Source organism: Ambystoma mexicanum, chromosome 1q (genome assembly GCF_040938575.1).
Source record: "Ambystoma mexicanum isolate Mex_15411 chromosome 1q, UKY_AmexF1_1, whole genome shotgun sequence".
NCBI classification, from domain to species: Eukaryota; Metazoa; Chordata; class Amphibia; order Caudata; family Ambystomatidae; genus Ambystoma; species Ambystoma mexicanum.
In genome coordinates, this window is record NC_090922.1 from 659006609 (window position 1) to 659021958 (window position 15350).

The following is a 15350-nucleotide window of genomic DNA, read 5'->3' on the forward strand; positions in this document are numbered from 1 at the left end:
TGATTTTCAGTCATTGTGTTAATTTGTAGCTAACATTTTATTACCATTTATCAGCATTTATTCTGCAAATCGTTTCTTCGTAAATTCAATGTGATTGCATTATGACAGATCTCTTAATGAAACTTAATGAAATCTAATGTTTTACTGATGTGAAAGGTTTGAAATAAACCATAGACACTTAAATAAAAAAATAAAAAAATAAAAAATTATGAGTAGGCGGTATTCCGGCAGTAAATCGGGATTACCATTAACGCCACTTGGTCCGGCAGAATTACTGCCAGATTACAAGTGGCGGTGGCAGAGGTAATTCCCATTTTTGTAGAGTCTATTGGACTTTATGAAGCATTTATGGTGCAATTACTGCCACAGTTATTACACTGATTTTCAGCGCAAAGTGGCAGGATTTAACTCTAGCATGATTCTTCAGGTAAATCCCACACTCTAGGGCATTACTCTTTTTATGGTCAAGTGGTAAAAGTGGCGGTAATTCAGTACCTGCCAATTGTTTCCCACTTTGCCATACTCGTAATGAGACCCAATATCTGGATTGTGCACAGCGCTGCATACCTCATTTGAGGTCCAAACACAAGTTTATACAGAAATGGTGCAAATGAATATCCAATTGCTTTAACTGCTGCTTTTGTCAATTTGCACCAATTGCTAATGAAAAGGCAAACAAGCACGCTCATTTATTTAGAGAATACTTTATTAGTTTTTGTAATCAAACCGAGATAATGTAAATAAAGACCATACATATTTCATACATTGCGTTAACACCCCTGTACAGATGGAAAAAATGCAGTTTAACATTTTCTCTAGACCAATATGGCTGTTAAATTCTCTGTACAATGCCAACTGAATATATAAGCAGGCGAACATAGTACATACTTCCCTTCCTCACTCCCATCAAAAGTTGACATCACAGCTAGTCTGGAAAAAATAAACTAAACAAAAACATCCAAATTATACATATATATTTTATATATATTTTTATGTGTACAAAAAAGGGATAACCTGCATAGGCCATCAGCCAATGTAGATGCAACAAACCTAGGATGCCTCTGCAGTTATGTGACCAAAATTATACAGAATACGTTCAGCTTGCTCTTGGATTAAAAAAGGAAAAGTAACAAAAATGCCCAACTTTTTATTGACTGTGATGCGATACATGTCATTATCTACCTAAACCGTCTTATGGAAAGAAAGCAAAAGAGCTTTCTCAAACATTATCATTTAAAACAGTCTGGTCTAGCACAGCCACTACTTGGTATGAGAGCGGTACAGGGTTATTTTACATTCACTGAATTATGGTATATTATTGTCCTACAACTAGAATATGAGGCTACAACTTTTCATTTTATTTAAAAAAGGCATTCTCTTCACTTGATTAGACTTTCAGCGCAAAATCCCCCTAAAACAAATGTATAGTTCTCAACCTTCAAAGAAAAAATGAACTGCGAGGACAAGCTGGAAATCCAGTGAAGTGTACAGTATTGATTATTTCCATTTAGAACGAAACCCTACGGCCCGCACAAAAAACCCTTTTGTTTTATAAAATAGCTACTTCAGACCAAAAGCATGCTGACCCCTGAAAGTCAACATGACGCAATGTGTAATACCAATCTCACAGGTTGCTGAGTGGTTGTTTAACTTCCTTGTGCGGCCTCGTCTAGGGTATGCACAGCACTGTCACCTCAATGGACAAACATTCCTGGCATTTACTGTTCCGGGGAGTTCAAGCATGACCTTGCTGTGCAGCGTTCAATTTCTCTTTTGAAGGAGACATGGGATAAAACATTCTTTTTATCTTAATTGATAAGTGCCAAGAACACACCTCTGCACACTATGCAGCAAAATGCAAGTTTCAAATGTTTCATGTAATTTAAATACCGGTGTCAAGAAGAGTTGCACAGAGCAAAAACAAAGTGAACAGCCTTGAAAACTCTTCAATAGACTAGTGGATACTGTATCTTAATGCCCTTTTAGTGGGTAGTAATAAACGGAGCCATTCTAGTAATGGGGGAATCAGATAGGTGCTTACTTAAAAACATGTCCATCGCTTTAGAATTAAAACAAAGACATAAGTAACCGCCAAACAGTGCCTTTACTAAGGACAAACAAAGTGCAGAAATTAACTGGTCAACAGGAATAATTATGTACATTTTCTTGATGTTCGTCTACAAAAGGGACTGGTACTTCCTCAAACTCAGTTCATTGGTGAAAACAAAATTAATAAAGCATCGCATCTCCTTAAATAAAAGCAGAAAACTCAGAGGTCAACTGAGCCTTTATGTATTCCTCGAACGGAAGGTCATGCCCGCCAATGGCAGTCTCGAAGTTGATGAAGATCGCCCCACCTGCTGGCAGACCCGCATATGTGAACTCAGAATTTCTTTACTATATAGGGACACAGCCTATATAGAAACCATTCACGAACACCAGGTCACATCGGCAACAAAACCAGAGCATTAGTTAAGTATTGTAAATTACACATTACCAACTCAACTACAGGATCTTCAGGAATGCTTAAGTCAACAACTCATGTGCCGCTTACGCTTGCTCAAAGACATGGTTGAGGGAGACCATGTGTGCTATTCCTTCCTTTAGCCTTTGGAGCCTGCTGCCATCATTTCAATTTTGCATTTTACCATTAAAAATATCCAAACCCTAACAGTAAGGGATACACTGCGCTAACCACAGGTAATTTAGGATTTTGTTTCTTCTGGTTTAATTGCATGGGGTTTTATTGGTCCTGTTCGAATAGGCTTTGTTGGGGCTGCTGGCGGCACTGTGGTGGGTTTGTCTTCTACCTTCTCTGTCACCACAATGGGGGTGCTGGGCAAAGCCTCTGGCAGTCTTGGCTCGTTGACATCTGTCTTAGGTGGTTTGCTTCCTGGTAGTTTGTTCAGTTGCTCAGAGAAAAATCTTTGCGTGGACTGGAGAACCTCTGCTCTCTGTTTAGCCTTCAAAGGAAATAAGAGGGAAATGAAATTCTGTAAAACAGGTAGGTGAATAAAGCAATTATTACACACACACACATCCAAAATTGTTAATTTCTGGCCCTTTAAATTGGTGTTTGCACCCGAAAATGGTGGTTTGAAATATTGAAAACGCGTACATACGATTTAGCACAAGAACAGATCTAACATGGCAGATTGAATGCACCTTAATCCGAACATAGAGCATGTCATATCTGTACTTATATATCCATGTATATAAAACCATACTTAATATCCATTGTGCATATCCACATCTACGTATCCCAGAGAATCTGTGGCCTCTCCAAAACTATTTTTAAGTGAATTTATTGGGACAAACTACAAAGTCAGATGAAGCAGCAACTGACTGTTCTATTTAGACAAATAACTTACATGGGAAAGTTTGAAACATCCCTGTAAAATATTGCACGCTAGCTTGCAATGCCGAAAGATGAACAGGTGTAACCAGCAGTGCAGGCCAACACGACAGTGATAGGAAAACAATGGTGGTGAAGATGAACACCTTTTGTGCATAGTTCTATCATGATGGGCAAAGAGCAATAACTTGACTCAGCACAGAAACCACACTTACATTACTATGCACTTTCTTAAAACCACCACATTGTATCTTTTTCTGAGGTTAAGTTTTGAACTTGGCAAAATGAATATCAGTTACTCACATAGTGACTATTGCCCATTCGTAGTCTGGAAAAAATAGGTTACTTAGCTGTAACAGTTTCAAGTTTTAATAAATTCATATGCTCATAATTCTCAGACTTCAGGCATGGAACACTTGGAATTGTAAAGTAATAATAAACAAAAAATGTTCACTTGCATTGTCAAACTGTTTTTTGGCAATTTATCCTGTGGCCAATGAGGGCAACGGGTATAAGCTCCTCCTCATAGCCATTTTCAAATTCTTCAAAAAAGACGGTTGGCAGATAAGATAGCAAGTCTGTGAATCCAGCAGCTTCAAAGGGGGATGGCTACATGAAAATCTATGAACAATTCCAACACTGAAGAAACACTGTTACATGTTAGTAACTTGGTTATTCTCCAGCACTTGAACCCTAATAAATACACGTGCTCCGAATAGATTAACACGCTCTCCCTCCATGGAAAGGGAGAGGCTAACCAGAAATCATGAAAAAAGCAGAAAATGAAAAGAACAGAAGGAACAAGTTACTTACCTGTAACTATTGTTCTCCAGCATGACTCTGGCATGGATTCATGTGCTCAGGGTCGGACTGGGACAAGAAATAGGCCCGGACACCCAAAAAAAGTGGCCCACCCCTCGCCTCAGAAAAGTGGCCCACCCCTCACCTCAAAAAGATGGCCCTCAAACCATCATCCAAGAATCACGTCAATTCACGACTTAAAAGAAAATGCTACTTATGGAGGGTTCATATGTCTGTTGCATGTTGTTATGTTTTGAGTAAACGCTTAAGTGATAACATTCCTTTTGTTCTTTTTAAAATAGTGAAATACTTATTTTGCAGAACCAGACTCAAAGCAGGTCTACTCGTTGACACCAGTAATGAAAATAAAGTTGCATTTAATAAGCAGTACAGCCAAATGATGACACAATAACAACACAACTCATAAAATAACATATTTGCATACAGTTCTGTGACAGGGTCCACAGCTCCTGGAAATCCTGCTTCCAGCTTAATGAAAATCACTCAATCAAGAGTTCCTGCAACAATGCACTTTTATGTGCAACCAGGTTGATTATGTCCAAATTTTGCAATTGGGCAAGCACATTACGCTCCAGACAGGAGCATAAAAGCTTCGAGGTTGTCCTGGCAGAGGTGGTTTCTTAGGCGGGTTTTAATATTCTTCAATTTTGAAAAACTTCTTTCACATGCTACCTGTGTGAAAGATAAGGTCAAAATGAACTTGTATGCCAAATACAATTGCCGGTAAGCACTACTAAAAAGTTAATACCTTTTTAGAATTGCATAGCAACATATTGCACAGTTACGGCATGTATTGCATTTCTGTACTAAAGGTAGCTCTCCAAAATCTTGTAGTGCTGGATTTTCACTATGTAGGGCTTCAAAGGCATTCTCTTCTGGTAGTGTCCTCCTCAGTTTAGTCCACTTGCTTGCAAAGTCTGAGAGTTCTTCCCTTAACCCCTGTAGCGTTATGGAGTCATCGAGTCTTTCAAGCAAGGAGCAAATATTTGTAAGAGCATTGTCAGGTAGACTTTCATTGACATTTTTGAGATCCAGGCAAGCTATATCTGCGGCAACAGATGAGTGGGTTTTAAAACGACTAGTTAGGCTTTGAAGAATGTTGTCCATAATGGCATTATGTAACTCTAAACCGGTCTTTAGCCAAGGTGATTGGCTCATCCCTTGCATTCATACCAGGCATCCTCTTTATGTGGGACACTCTCCCCTCTGGAAGTGCAGTTTCCACTCCTTTATCATAGCCTCTCTCTTCCAAGCCCACGTTGGCCCATTCTGCAAATTTTTCAGCTACAGAATACACAGAATCAAAATTTCGTGACTGTGCAGTAAGCGCTTTTGTAGTGTCCGAGACCATTCTTTGTGCCTGTAGGATGTCCATTCCACTTGGCTGGAGGTACTTAGATAATGGGGTTGTCGAATTAAATACTCTGAGATATAACTGGGCTGTGAGCACTGTTAAGAATACATCAAAGTGCATGGTTTACTATGCAGACAGACCTTCATAAATGCCTTGTGTGAGGAAACCTATTTACAGGACAGAGGCGTGTGCTTTGATTCAGTGCACAGTGGTGCTACACAAGTAACCCCGCTCGCTTGGAGCAGTTTCGGGCGCGCACCCCACTGCTCGGTGAGACATTGGACCCCACAGATGCGGGGACCAAGGTGCAGTGTGAAGCCCATGGCCTGTATTGCTCGGCCCTTGAAACTCTTCTAATTGGGCTCAGAACTAGCACATTGCTGTTGGTACCATACGTGTTCATCACTCACATTGCATAATGCGTGTGCAATGACTCATCTGCTTAATAAGAAACCTTTTTTTTGGACATAAGCTCACAGTTGTGGAACTAATATTTTCCCTGTTGAAGGGCATGGAAATGTGTGAAAAATGTGCTGGCCATGACATTTTATAAGCTTGTGCGTGAAATTTGAAAATGCATAAAAAGCAAAGACAGTCAGCTCTATACCACGTTACAAGCCTCATTTCGGTCCTAATAGCTGTTGGCAAACACTAGTCTGACTAACATCTACACCTCTGTGGAACCGGGCTCTGACACTGACAAAGGTAAAATGCAAAAGCAGCATGGACCAGTCTTTGTGTTACAAGAACATGGGGCTGATAAACAGCCTTTTACAATGGCACAATCCAACATGCTTTGTAAACCAGGCCCCGTAGAGAATGATTGCACAGTGCAAGTGAAAAAAGAAGTATGGCTAATAAATAAATGGTCAAAATTGCCCCAGTGCAAGAAACATATCCTTCCAATGCATTTCTGCACCAAGGCAATGTTTGCCATAGTCCCAGCACTGGTGCAGAATTTGCCCTGGTGCAAAGATGCATTGAAAGAAAATGTCTTTTGCACATGGGTCATTTTTTTGTCCAAGTGCAAGCACCATTGCACGATTCTGTAAAATGGCCCTATACGGAATGGAACTTGGGTGCCCCATTATACTAGCACAAAGAAAAACATCATACCTTGCCCAGGCAACATGAATTATTCCACACAAAGACATTTAAAAGAGCAAGTTGTAAAATCAAGTCTGGCCACAACTTTTTACTTGTGCAAGAAAGTCAGTGGCCTCGTGAAAGAAGGTGAGGCGTTAACATGCTGCACCCAAGCTCATCCGTTTCAGTGCACAGTCATTCATGCACAGATAGGAAACACTTCTAAAATGCGCGTCCGTGCAGCGTAGTGATCAAGGATGGCTGCCCTCAACAACACAAACAGAACACACTGCTCTCTAAAGCCCCCCTTTGCCCACCAGCATCCCAACTAATGTTTCTAAAATACCAAATGACGTTTTTAGTGATATATATTTTGGGTCAACTTAAGTAAAAGCGGGCAGGCCTAAAACAACATGCGACTACGTGGGGATATGGCAAAAACAAACGCAGAACAAGAAAGACGAATAAATTACAAAACTTTTCACCAAAAAATGTAAAGTAGCCAGCCATAATAAATAAGTGATCAGGCTGCAATGGATGGAGTCGTAACTTGCTGGGGGAGCCACAGATGCAGTGACACTTGCGACTCAACAGGAACACGTTTGAAGGCAAGACGCGATTTGTCGAGGCTAGCGAGAGTGCATGGCCAGATTATAGAGAACACAACAGCACACACGGCTTCTCACCGCTTATCAAATATGTTAAACCCAGAAAACAAATTCCACACTGTTTGTTTCTTTTCATACAAATGCTGCACATCAATGGCCTTTAAGAACACCAGCTTAAACTAAAATGCTACTGTTTGAAAGAGCCAGAGCAGAGTGCCACCGGTGTGGCCCGTCCATGGAAATCAATGCTTGTGTCAGAGAAAGCAATTAACAGTTGTGTATACAGAACGTGGATGTCTACATAACATTAACATATCCAATGCTACGTTTACATTAGTTCAGGAAGCATGCACGCCATCGTCTGGACCGCAATGAAACGTAAAGTCTCTTGCAGTGGCTGTTTTAAGTGTGTTCATAATGAGACAAAGAGCAAAAGAGGGGACTAGTTAGGGGTGATGGGTGAGGCAACCTGGGCATTGGAAATGAGACCGGGTGAATTGTTAAGTTTGAGGGAGTGTCGGGAATGAGAGTTTAGGAAGATGGGGGAGAGCAAGAAGACTGAGCAGTCCGAGTAAGTAAAGTGTGTAGGTTTGGGGGAGAGGACTCGAAAACAGGGAGAAGCCAAACTCGACGAGGATGAGGTGGGGAAGGATGTTTAGGGAAGGGAATTAAGGCAGGCATATGAGTGAAGGAGTAAGGGGTGAAATGAAGGACCTTGGAGACGAAATGATGGAGAGTAGAAAAAGGAGGGGGCCGAGTGTGGCATGCGGAAAAGGAATAGGCAGGAGAGCAAGGTGGAGGGCAGGAGTCAAGAGAAGGAAATGATTGAAAAAAGGGGCAGAGGTGCATATGAGTGAGGGGGCGGGGGGCGTGGGAAGAGCAGCATGAAAGGAGGGGAAGCTGCATTAATATAGCTTTAGGAATTTAATGGACCACTGTACAGTCAGAAATGAACATAGGCCAGGAAGCATGGCAAGGAATGAGAGGTGTCAGACAAACAGGTAGGGATCAGAAACGTGGTGGGGCGGGAGGGGTTAGAAACAGTTGGGCAGGGTGGGTTAGAAACATGTGTGGATTAGAAACAGGTGTGGGGTCAGAAAAAGGGGAGGGCTTTAAAAACAAGGTCCGAGGAAGGAGCAGGTGGGGGAGAGGATGGTGGGCCAGACAAGAGGGGGCAAACTGTTGGAAGAGGGAGAAGGAACTAATCAGGGATGTGGCGGACGCAGGGTGATGGGAAGAGGCGCGGAAAGAAACGGGCAGATAAGGAACTGAGAGTAACGGGGTGCGAAAAGGCGGGAGTGGGCAGACATTGTCGGGAGGAGGCAACTGTGGGGAGCAAGGTGTTAGTGGGGCCAAGAGTGGATTGAGATGTGCTGTGGGAGGCAGTGGGATGATGATAAAGTGTTGAGAGTATGGAGTACTAGCAGGAGGGACTGAGGCGGGAGGGGATGGTATGGAAAATGGGGGAAATCGGGAGGGGTTGGTGAGAGAGAGTTGGGGCACGGTGTGTGGCAGTTGGAGCGGTGTGGTATATTCGAGGAGAGGCGGGGGCAGGCACAGGTAGGTCTCAGCTGGTGGGGTGTGTTGGGAACCTAGAGAGACGCGCGACATGCAGGACAGTGTGGCAGAGTGGGGGGAAGTTAGGAGTAGAGATGGGATGCGATTCATGCGAGAGAGTAGGGAAGGTGAGGGGTGGGTGTGGGAGAGCGTCAGATCCATGGGAGCACAGGCAGGGTGGGGAAGTTGGGAGTACAGGGAGGGCAATGTCTCGGAGTGAATTGGGAGTTCAGGCTGGGTGGTGTCATGGTCGGGGGAGTGGAGAGTAGGCGAGGGTTGGTGTACTATGGGGTGGTGGGGCGGGAAATTGGAAGAGAGGTGACAGTGCACATGGGGTGAAGTGATGGGCGAGTGATGAGTTCAGGACCTGCCGAAAGGTGGGTGCTGGGGTGTGTATAGAGAGGTGTTCGTACATTTTGTATGAGGCCTAGTCGTCATTTAGCAGAAAAAGTGCTAAATGCTTGCCTTAAAGCATAGGCCCTGTGTGGATCAATCAATGTTTCTTACCTCACGGTCTAGAGAGTAGTCGACTCTTCTGTATTTAAGTGTAGCCTCAGCGCCGGTCAACAACTGCTGCCTGCCCGTTGGTGTTGCTGCTGCTGGGCTCAGGCTGGCTCACTCACTTCGGTCGACGGTCACTGTCTTCTCTCGGGCCGTGGCCCGAGTCTCTGACTGCTGCCGCCTGCCTGCTGGGCTGGTGCTGCGGTGCGTGTGTGTCCTCCTCGTCGTCGTCACGTCAACTTGGCACTGGCTGCCTCGGCATGGGGTCGGGTGTCCAAAAAATAATGCCCAGGGTGAGGAGGGGAGGCCCACTTTATTCTCAGAGAGAGAGAGAGTCACGTGTCCTGTCCACCGACTTAATTGTGGCGATACAGTCTGCATCGGCCCCCAGCCCCAGGCACAAGTTGCTTTCAACTTTTCAGGGCTACACGTTGTTGTTAGTTCTTGCAAAGTTGAAAGGAACTTGTTGTGTGAACTTACTTCAGCCCCACCCCCGGCCCAGCCAGCCCTGCAGGCGAGCAGCCCAGCCAGCTCTGCTGCTGCAGAGACAGTAGCATTAGGCCGCCGCCCGGGCCCGGTGCGGTGTTCGCAATTGTATTAACACTTGACTAGGACTTCATCAATCATCACAGGAGCACGCACGGCCACCGGGCCACCACCTGCTGCGCCGCCGCCGGCCTGGTGACGGCGGCCGTCCCTGATGCATCATGCATGCATGCATGCAATTTGCAATTGCAAATCATCACAGCAAGGTAACAACGTGTTACCTTGCTTTGATGAATAATTATGCTTCCAGCAGCGCACCAGGCAGCTCCTCCAGCTTGCTCCAGGCTCCAGCCCCTGGGAACATGGCTGGAATTCCCCCCTCACCCCCCTAGAGAGCGTCTCAGTTTCCTTTCTGATGCTGGCTTGGCCCCGAGCCTCAGGCGAGCTGCTCAGGCCGCACCCAGGCAGCCGCCCACGGCACACACACTTCTCTATCTTCAAAATCGATGAGAGTGAGACACTCTGAGAGTCGCAGACTCGCGCTGCATGTGTTTTACCAAAATTACTAAACATTTTACTGGCAAAAAAAACAGCCCTGGGGTAGCCTCATGAAAACTGCCCCCCAGGTCCTCAAAGGTCACCTGCCACTGGCCGATGCGGCCAGTCCAACCCTGCATATGCTCATGAATATTCCCCGTTAGGCCGGGAACCCTCGGTAAAAGAAAAAAAACTTTCACTTTCACTTACAAACTGATTTCTCCTTTAAACCAATCACTGTCCTCTGGGTCATACTGCCCCAATAAAATGACAGTCCTCTCCCTAAACCCCTCCTCTGGCAGCCCCCTCCAGATTTGGGAAGTACGTAAATTGGCAGTATGATCAAGAAGAGCTGCAGAGGGGTCGGAGGGAGGGTTCGAATGCGAATCCGCGCCAGACCCATGCTGGAGAACAATAGTTACAGGTAAGTAAATTGTTCCTTCTCCAGCATGGGGTCTGGCACGGATTCACATACTCATGAATAACAAATACATAGCAGTAGAACATTACAAAACCACAGGAGGTGGCAAGGCTCAACAGAAGCAATTACTATTACATCTGCAACAGACTAACCTTAAGCAAACAGGTTGCATAGCACTGCTTCTTCGACTCTGGACTCCTCCCTGGAATCCCTGTCGACACAGTTGAACTTTGAGACTATGTGTGTGTCTTCCACGTAGCAGCCCTGCAGATGTCGTCGCAGTGATCGCTCTGGTGGAGTGGGTTCTCTGACAACTGGACAGCGGTCGGTTTGCCAACCGATGACAGTGCGTGATGCAGCCGGAGAGCGACCTTGAAATGGAAGTCTTGCACAAGGCCTTTCCATGGTTCACAGGACCACAGTTCACAAACAGTTGAGAAGTCTTCTGAAAAATCTTTGTGCTCGTCACGTAGAACTTCAGGGCACAAGCAACATACAGCAAGTGCAAGGCCCTTACGAAAACTTCTGTCTGGAAAAACACAGGCAACACCAAAGGCTCGTTGAGGCGGGATTCCCACGGGACCTTCAGCATTGTGTTTGTCCGCAGCACCACCCTCGATTCATGGAAAGTCAGATATGGCCTCTTGCAGGATGTCTGGATCTCATCCACTCTCCTGGAAGAGGTGATGGCCACAAGGAAAGCAGTTTTCCACGAGAGGAACTTGAAAGACACCTGATCCATAGGCTCGAAGGGAGCCCCCCCCCCAGCCCCCTTAAGAATCGACAGCACCACGTTGAGTTCCCACGCCGGGCCTTCACAGGGGGGCAAGATCAAAACGGCCCTTTGAGGAACTCCTTCACGAGTAGATGAGACCAAGGTGAAGACCTTCCTGGAGACCTGGTGTAGCGGGAGAAAGCCGCCAGATTCACCTTGATGGAGGCTTGCGCTAGTCAGACCTTGGCCAAGGCTAGCAAGTATGGTAGAATCTGCGGGCTGTGACCCTCAAAAGAGTAATAATCGGAGACCGGCACCACGTCGCAAAACGGATCGCAAAAGGAAGAGCGGTACTGTTGGAGAATGCACAGTGCACGAGCCTTCTCTTTATCTGCCTTGATCATGTGCAGGGATTCGTCGGCAGCCTTCCCAAAGAGGTTATCTCTGTCAAAGGGCATGTCCAGCACCCTCATTTGGACTTCCTATTGGAAATTTGTGACCTTCAACTAGCCTTGACGATGCAGGCAGACACCTTTCCCCATCTGCTGGAAACCTGCGTCAGCGATGTCCAGCGCTACTGTGATGGCATGGTCCAAAGCCACCTCTCCCTCCTGGAAAGATGGCAATCGCCTCCATTCTCTTGTCATCAGGCAGGAACTCTAGAATCGGGCCCAGCTTATAATAACAGCTCCCTGTCGTACCTGGCCAGGATCGCCAGCGCATTGGTAGATTTGATGGTTGGTTGACGCTGCGGTGTAAATAACCTTCCTCCCCATGGCGCCCAATTTCTTCCCCTCGCTGTCCGGAGGAACTGAAGATAAGGAAAGGTTTGACAATCTCTTCCTCATGGTCGCCGAAACCACTTAGTCGGTGATGGCTGCGACTGCAGACACTGGGGAGTGGACTCAGGCACCTGATACTTTTACTCCAGCCTATCCCGTTTGGCCAGGACCGTGCAAGGATTCCTCAAGAGGGCCAGGCCTTCCTCGCACACGTCGTCCAGGAGGGGCACCGCCATGATAGTCTTCCTCTTTGCCTCTCGCCTCTGGTACAGGAAGCTCTCCTCCTTGGTTTCCTCGGACGGAAGCTGGAAAAGTTTGGAGGCTTTGGCAACCATGGAATGGATGGATCCCACCTCAGCTGGAGGGAATGTTCTCGGTTGTGGAGGTCCGCCTGCTGTGACGATATCATCGTCGTGCACTTATCCATCCCAGTGTCCACCAGTGGGGGGCAGGGTCGAAGGGCACCTGGCGTGGGTGCGGGGACAGATACAGGGGAGTCGGATGAAGCTTCTTTATAGCCAGTGGCCGATCTGGGGTCGCCGGGACTGGGGCCTGCAGCATCTTTTTCTGGATTTCTGATACCAATGTGTGTAGGGTCAAAAGGATGTAAAGGGATACATCATTCATCTGAGGTGGCGTGGTCGGAACAATAGGCCCAGCGCTGTTGTCGGCATTGTCGCCATCCTCCACGTCCTCATGGACCGTGTGCAGGGGACTCCTGGTCCTCGTCTGAGGACGAACCTTCCATGGCCAGGAGTACGGCCTGTGGTTAGCCCGGGACTTCATCGCGCCGCCCTCTCCCCTTTTTGCACCCTGAGGGGTCGGGGTCAGAGACGGCATCCTCTTCTCCGGCATGCCAGCAGGCTTCGCCCCCGCTGAGGCCACCCACTTTGGCGGCAGGGACACCCTGGGCGCAGTAGGGGCCTACCTTCACAGGGTCAGCCCCTTGGGCCTTCGAGAGAGCAGCCGCCACCAGCTCAATCGTTGACAAAGATTGCTCATGCGCCTCTTGGGCTAGTTGGGCACCTCTTCATCCATCCTGGGCTTCTCTGGTTTCTCCCGCAGCTCAGCCGGGTTGGGCAATTTCCTCTTTGAGGAGAAGCTCCATCGATGGCTGGCGATGGACGCGGATGGTGACGATCACGCCCTGCCCATCGCAGGGCCCGCTTGCGCGGCAATCCAAATGGAACCAGACTTGCGGTGCTTGGCCTTGTCTTGGGGAACCCATGGATGGGGCACCCTCACAAGACTTAGAAGCCCGCTCCTCGGACCGGCCGGACCTGGGCAAGGCATGACCTTGGTTGGGGTGAGAGGCAGAGGCCTTGGCGTTTAGCCGCCAGTCTACTGTGTAGTCCCTTCATTGTGTTCATGGAAAAGCAGATCTCAGACTCTCCTTTGTGGTCCAGATGAAGACAGTGGAGGCATTGAAGGGGTTCCGTAGACCACATCTGGTGCAGAGTTCGAAAAGCAATCTTCCTTTCTTCCTTCTCCACCATGGCCCTTGAGGGGCGCTGAATTCACTGACAAACGGATCCCTGCTGTCGGCAGATGGAGAGAAGATTACACGGGCTCTTTTTTGACAAAAATATAAACTTTTTCAGTATCACACAACCAAAAACTGTAGAAGTAGGTCACAGAACAGGACTCCCAACATTTGACCGTGCGGTAAAAATCTGAAGATGGCTCCCAGAGGAGGGGCTTATGGAGAGGACTGTCGTTCGTTGGCTGGGGGCAGTATGACCCAGAGTACAGGGATTGGTTCAGAGGAGAAATACAGTTTGTAAGTGAAAGATTTTTCTTTTACCAAGGATTCCTGGCCTGATGGGGAATATTCATGAGCATGTGAATCCACGCCAGCACCCATGCTGGAGAAGACTAGGCCCTGCGTCGACCTCCACATGCTCGTGGACCGTGTGTAAGGACTCCAGGTCCTCGTCCAACTTCCATGGCCTGGGACAAGGCCTGGGGCTTGTTTGGGACTTCCGTGCCCCCCCCTTTCCACCCTGGGGGTCGGAGCCGGACTTAGAAACGGCACCTTCTTAGTCCACTGCAGCAGACTTCAGTCACTGCAGTGGCTTCTCGCCTCGGAGGCAGGGACACCTCCGGCGCTGTGGAGGCTACCTTAACGTAGTCAGCCCCTTTCAACTTTGTGAGAGCGGCCGCCACCAGCCCTATCTTCGAAGACTTCTCCTGAGCCACTTGTGCCTTCTTGGAAAGTTTACCCGTCTTCTCCTCCATCACTGGCTTCTCGGGACTCTCCCTCAATTTAGGGTTGGACGATTTCCTTTTCGAGGAGGCGCGCGATTACTGGCTGGCGACCCCGATGGAACCAGACTTGCAGTGCTTGGCCTTGTCTTGGGCCCCCACGGATGAGGCGCCCTCAAAGGACTTAGAAACCCGCCCCCGGGCTGGGTCTGGGTGAGGCATGCCCCTGCTCGGAGTACGGAGTAGAGGCCTTGCCGTTCAGCCACATTGCCAGTCAACTGTGCCGATCCTTCATCATTTTCTTGAAGAAGCTAAGGCAGATTTCGCACTCTCCTTCCTTGTGGTCCGGATGAAGACAGAGGCATTGGAGGGGTTTGTCCTCCACAAACACGTTCCGTAGCCCACACTTGGTTCAGGGCCTGAAGAGAGATCTTCCTTCCTTCTCCTCCATCATGGTCGGAGGGCGTGAAGTAGGCCCAATGGCCTTCTGGAAACTTCGACAATCTTCGCCCTTGAAGGCGCTGAAATTCACTGACAACAGATCTCCGCTGTCAGCAGTTGGAGAAAAAAAGCACACAGGCTCTTTTTAGAACAAAAATAACATTTTTCCATTTAAAAATGAAAAAACGTGGCAGTAGCTCACAGAGCAAAACTCGAGGACTCCCAACACTGAAGCGTGCAGTAAAAATCTGAAGAGGGCTGCCAGAGGAGGGGCTTAGGGAGAGGACCTTCATTGGTTGGGGGCAGTATCGCCCAGAGGACAGTGATTGGTTTAAAGGAGAAATACAGTTTGTAAGGGAAAGTGAAACTGTTTTTTCTTTTTCAGAGGATACCCGCTGGAACACCCAATCACCATTCAAGCCATACATGCAAATCTGGGGGCTGGCTTGTGCAAAAAGACAGCCAGCCTCCCAGTTCGAA

The 15350-nt window shown here is 47.3% G+C and overlaps 1 protein-coding gene across 6 annotated transcripts in view; it reads right to left on the reverse strand.

The window, feature by feature from the left end:
* Positions 1-688: 688 nt before the first annotated feature.
* PRRC2C (proline rich coiled-coil 2C) overlaps positions 689-15350 on the reverse strand; it is a 1565218-nt gene continuing 1550556 nt past the window's right edge. For 4 of the 6 annotated variants that reach the window (XM_069641251.1, XM_069641250.1, XM_069641252.1 and 1 more), the window contains one exon: positions 689-2963. In XM_069641251.1, the coding sequence (XP_069497352.1) occupies positions 2706-2963 (258 nt within the window). In that variant the 3' untranslated portion in view covers positions 689-2705. The remainder of the gene's footprint in view (positions 2964-15350) is intronic. The other 2 variants (XM_069641254.1, XM_069641253.1) reach the window with 1 other exon arrangement.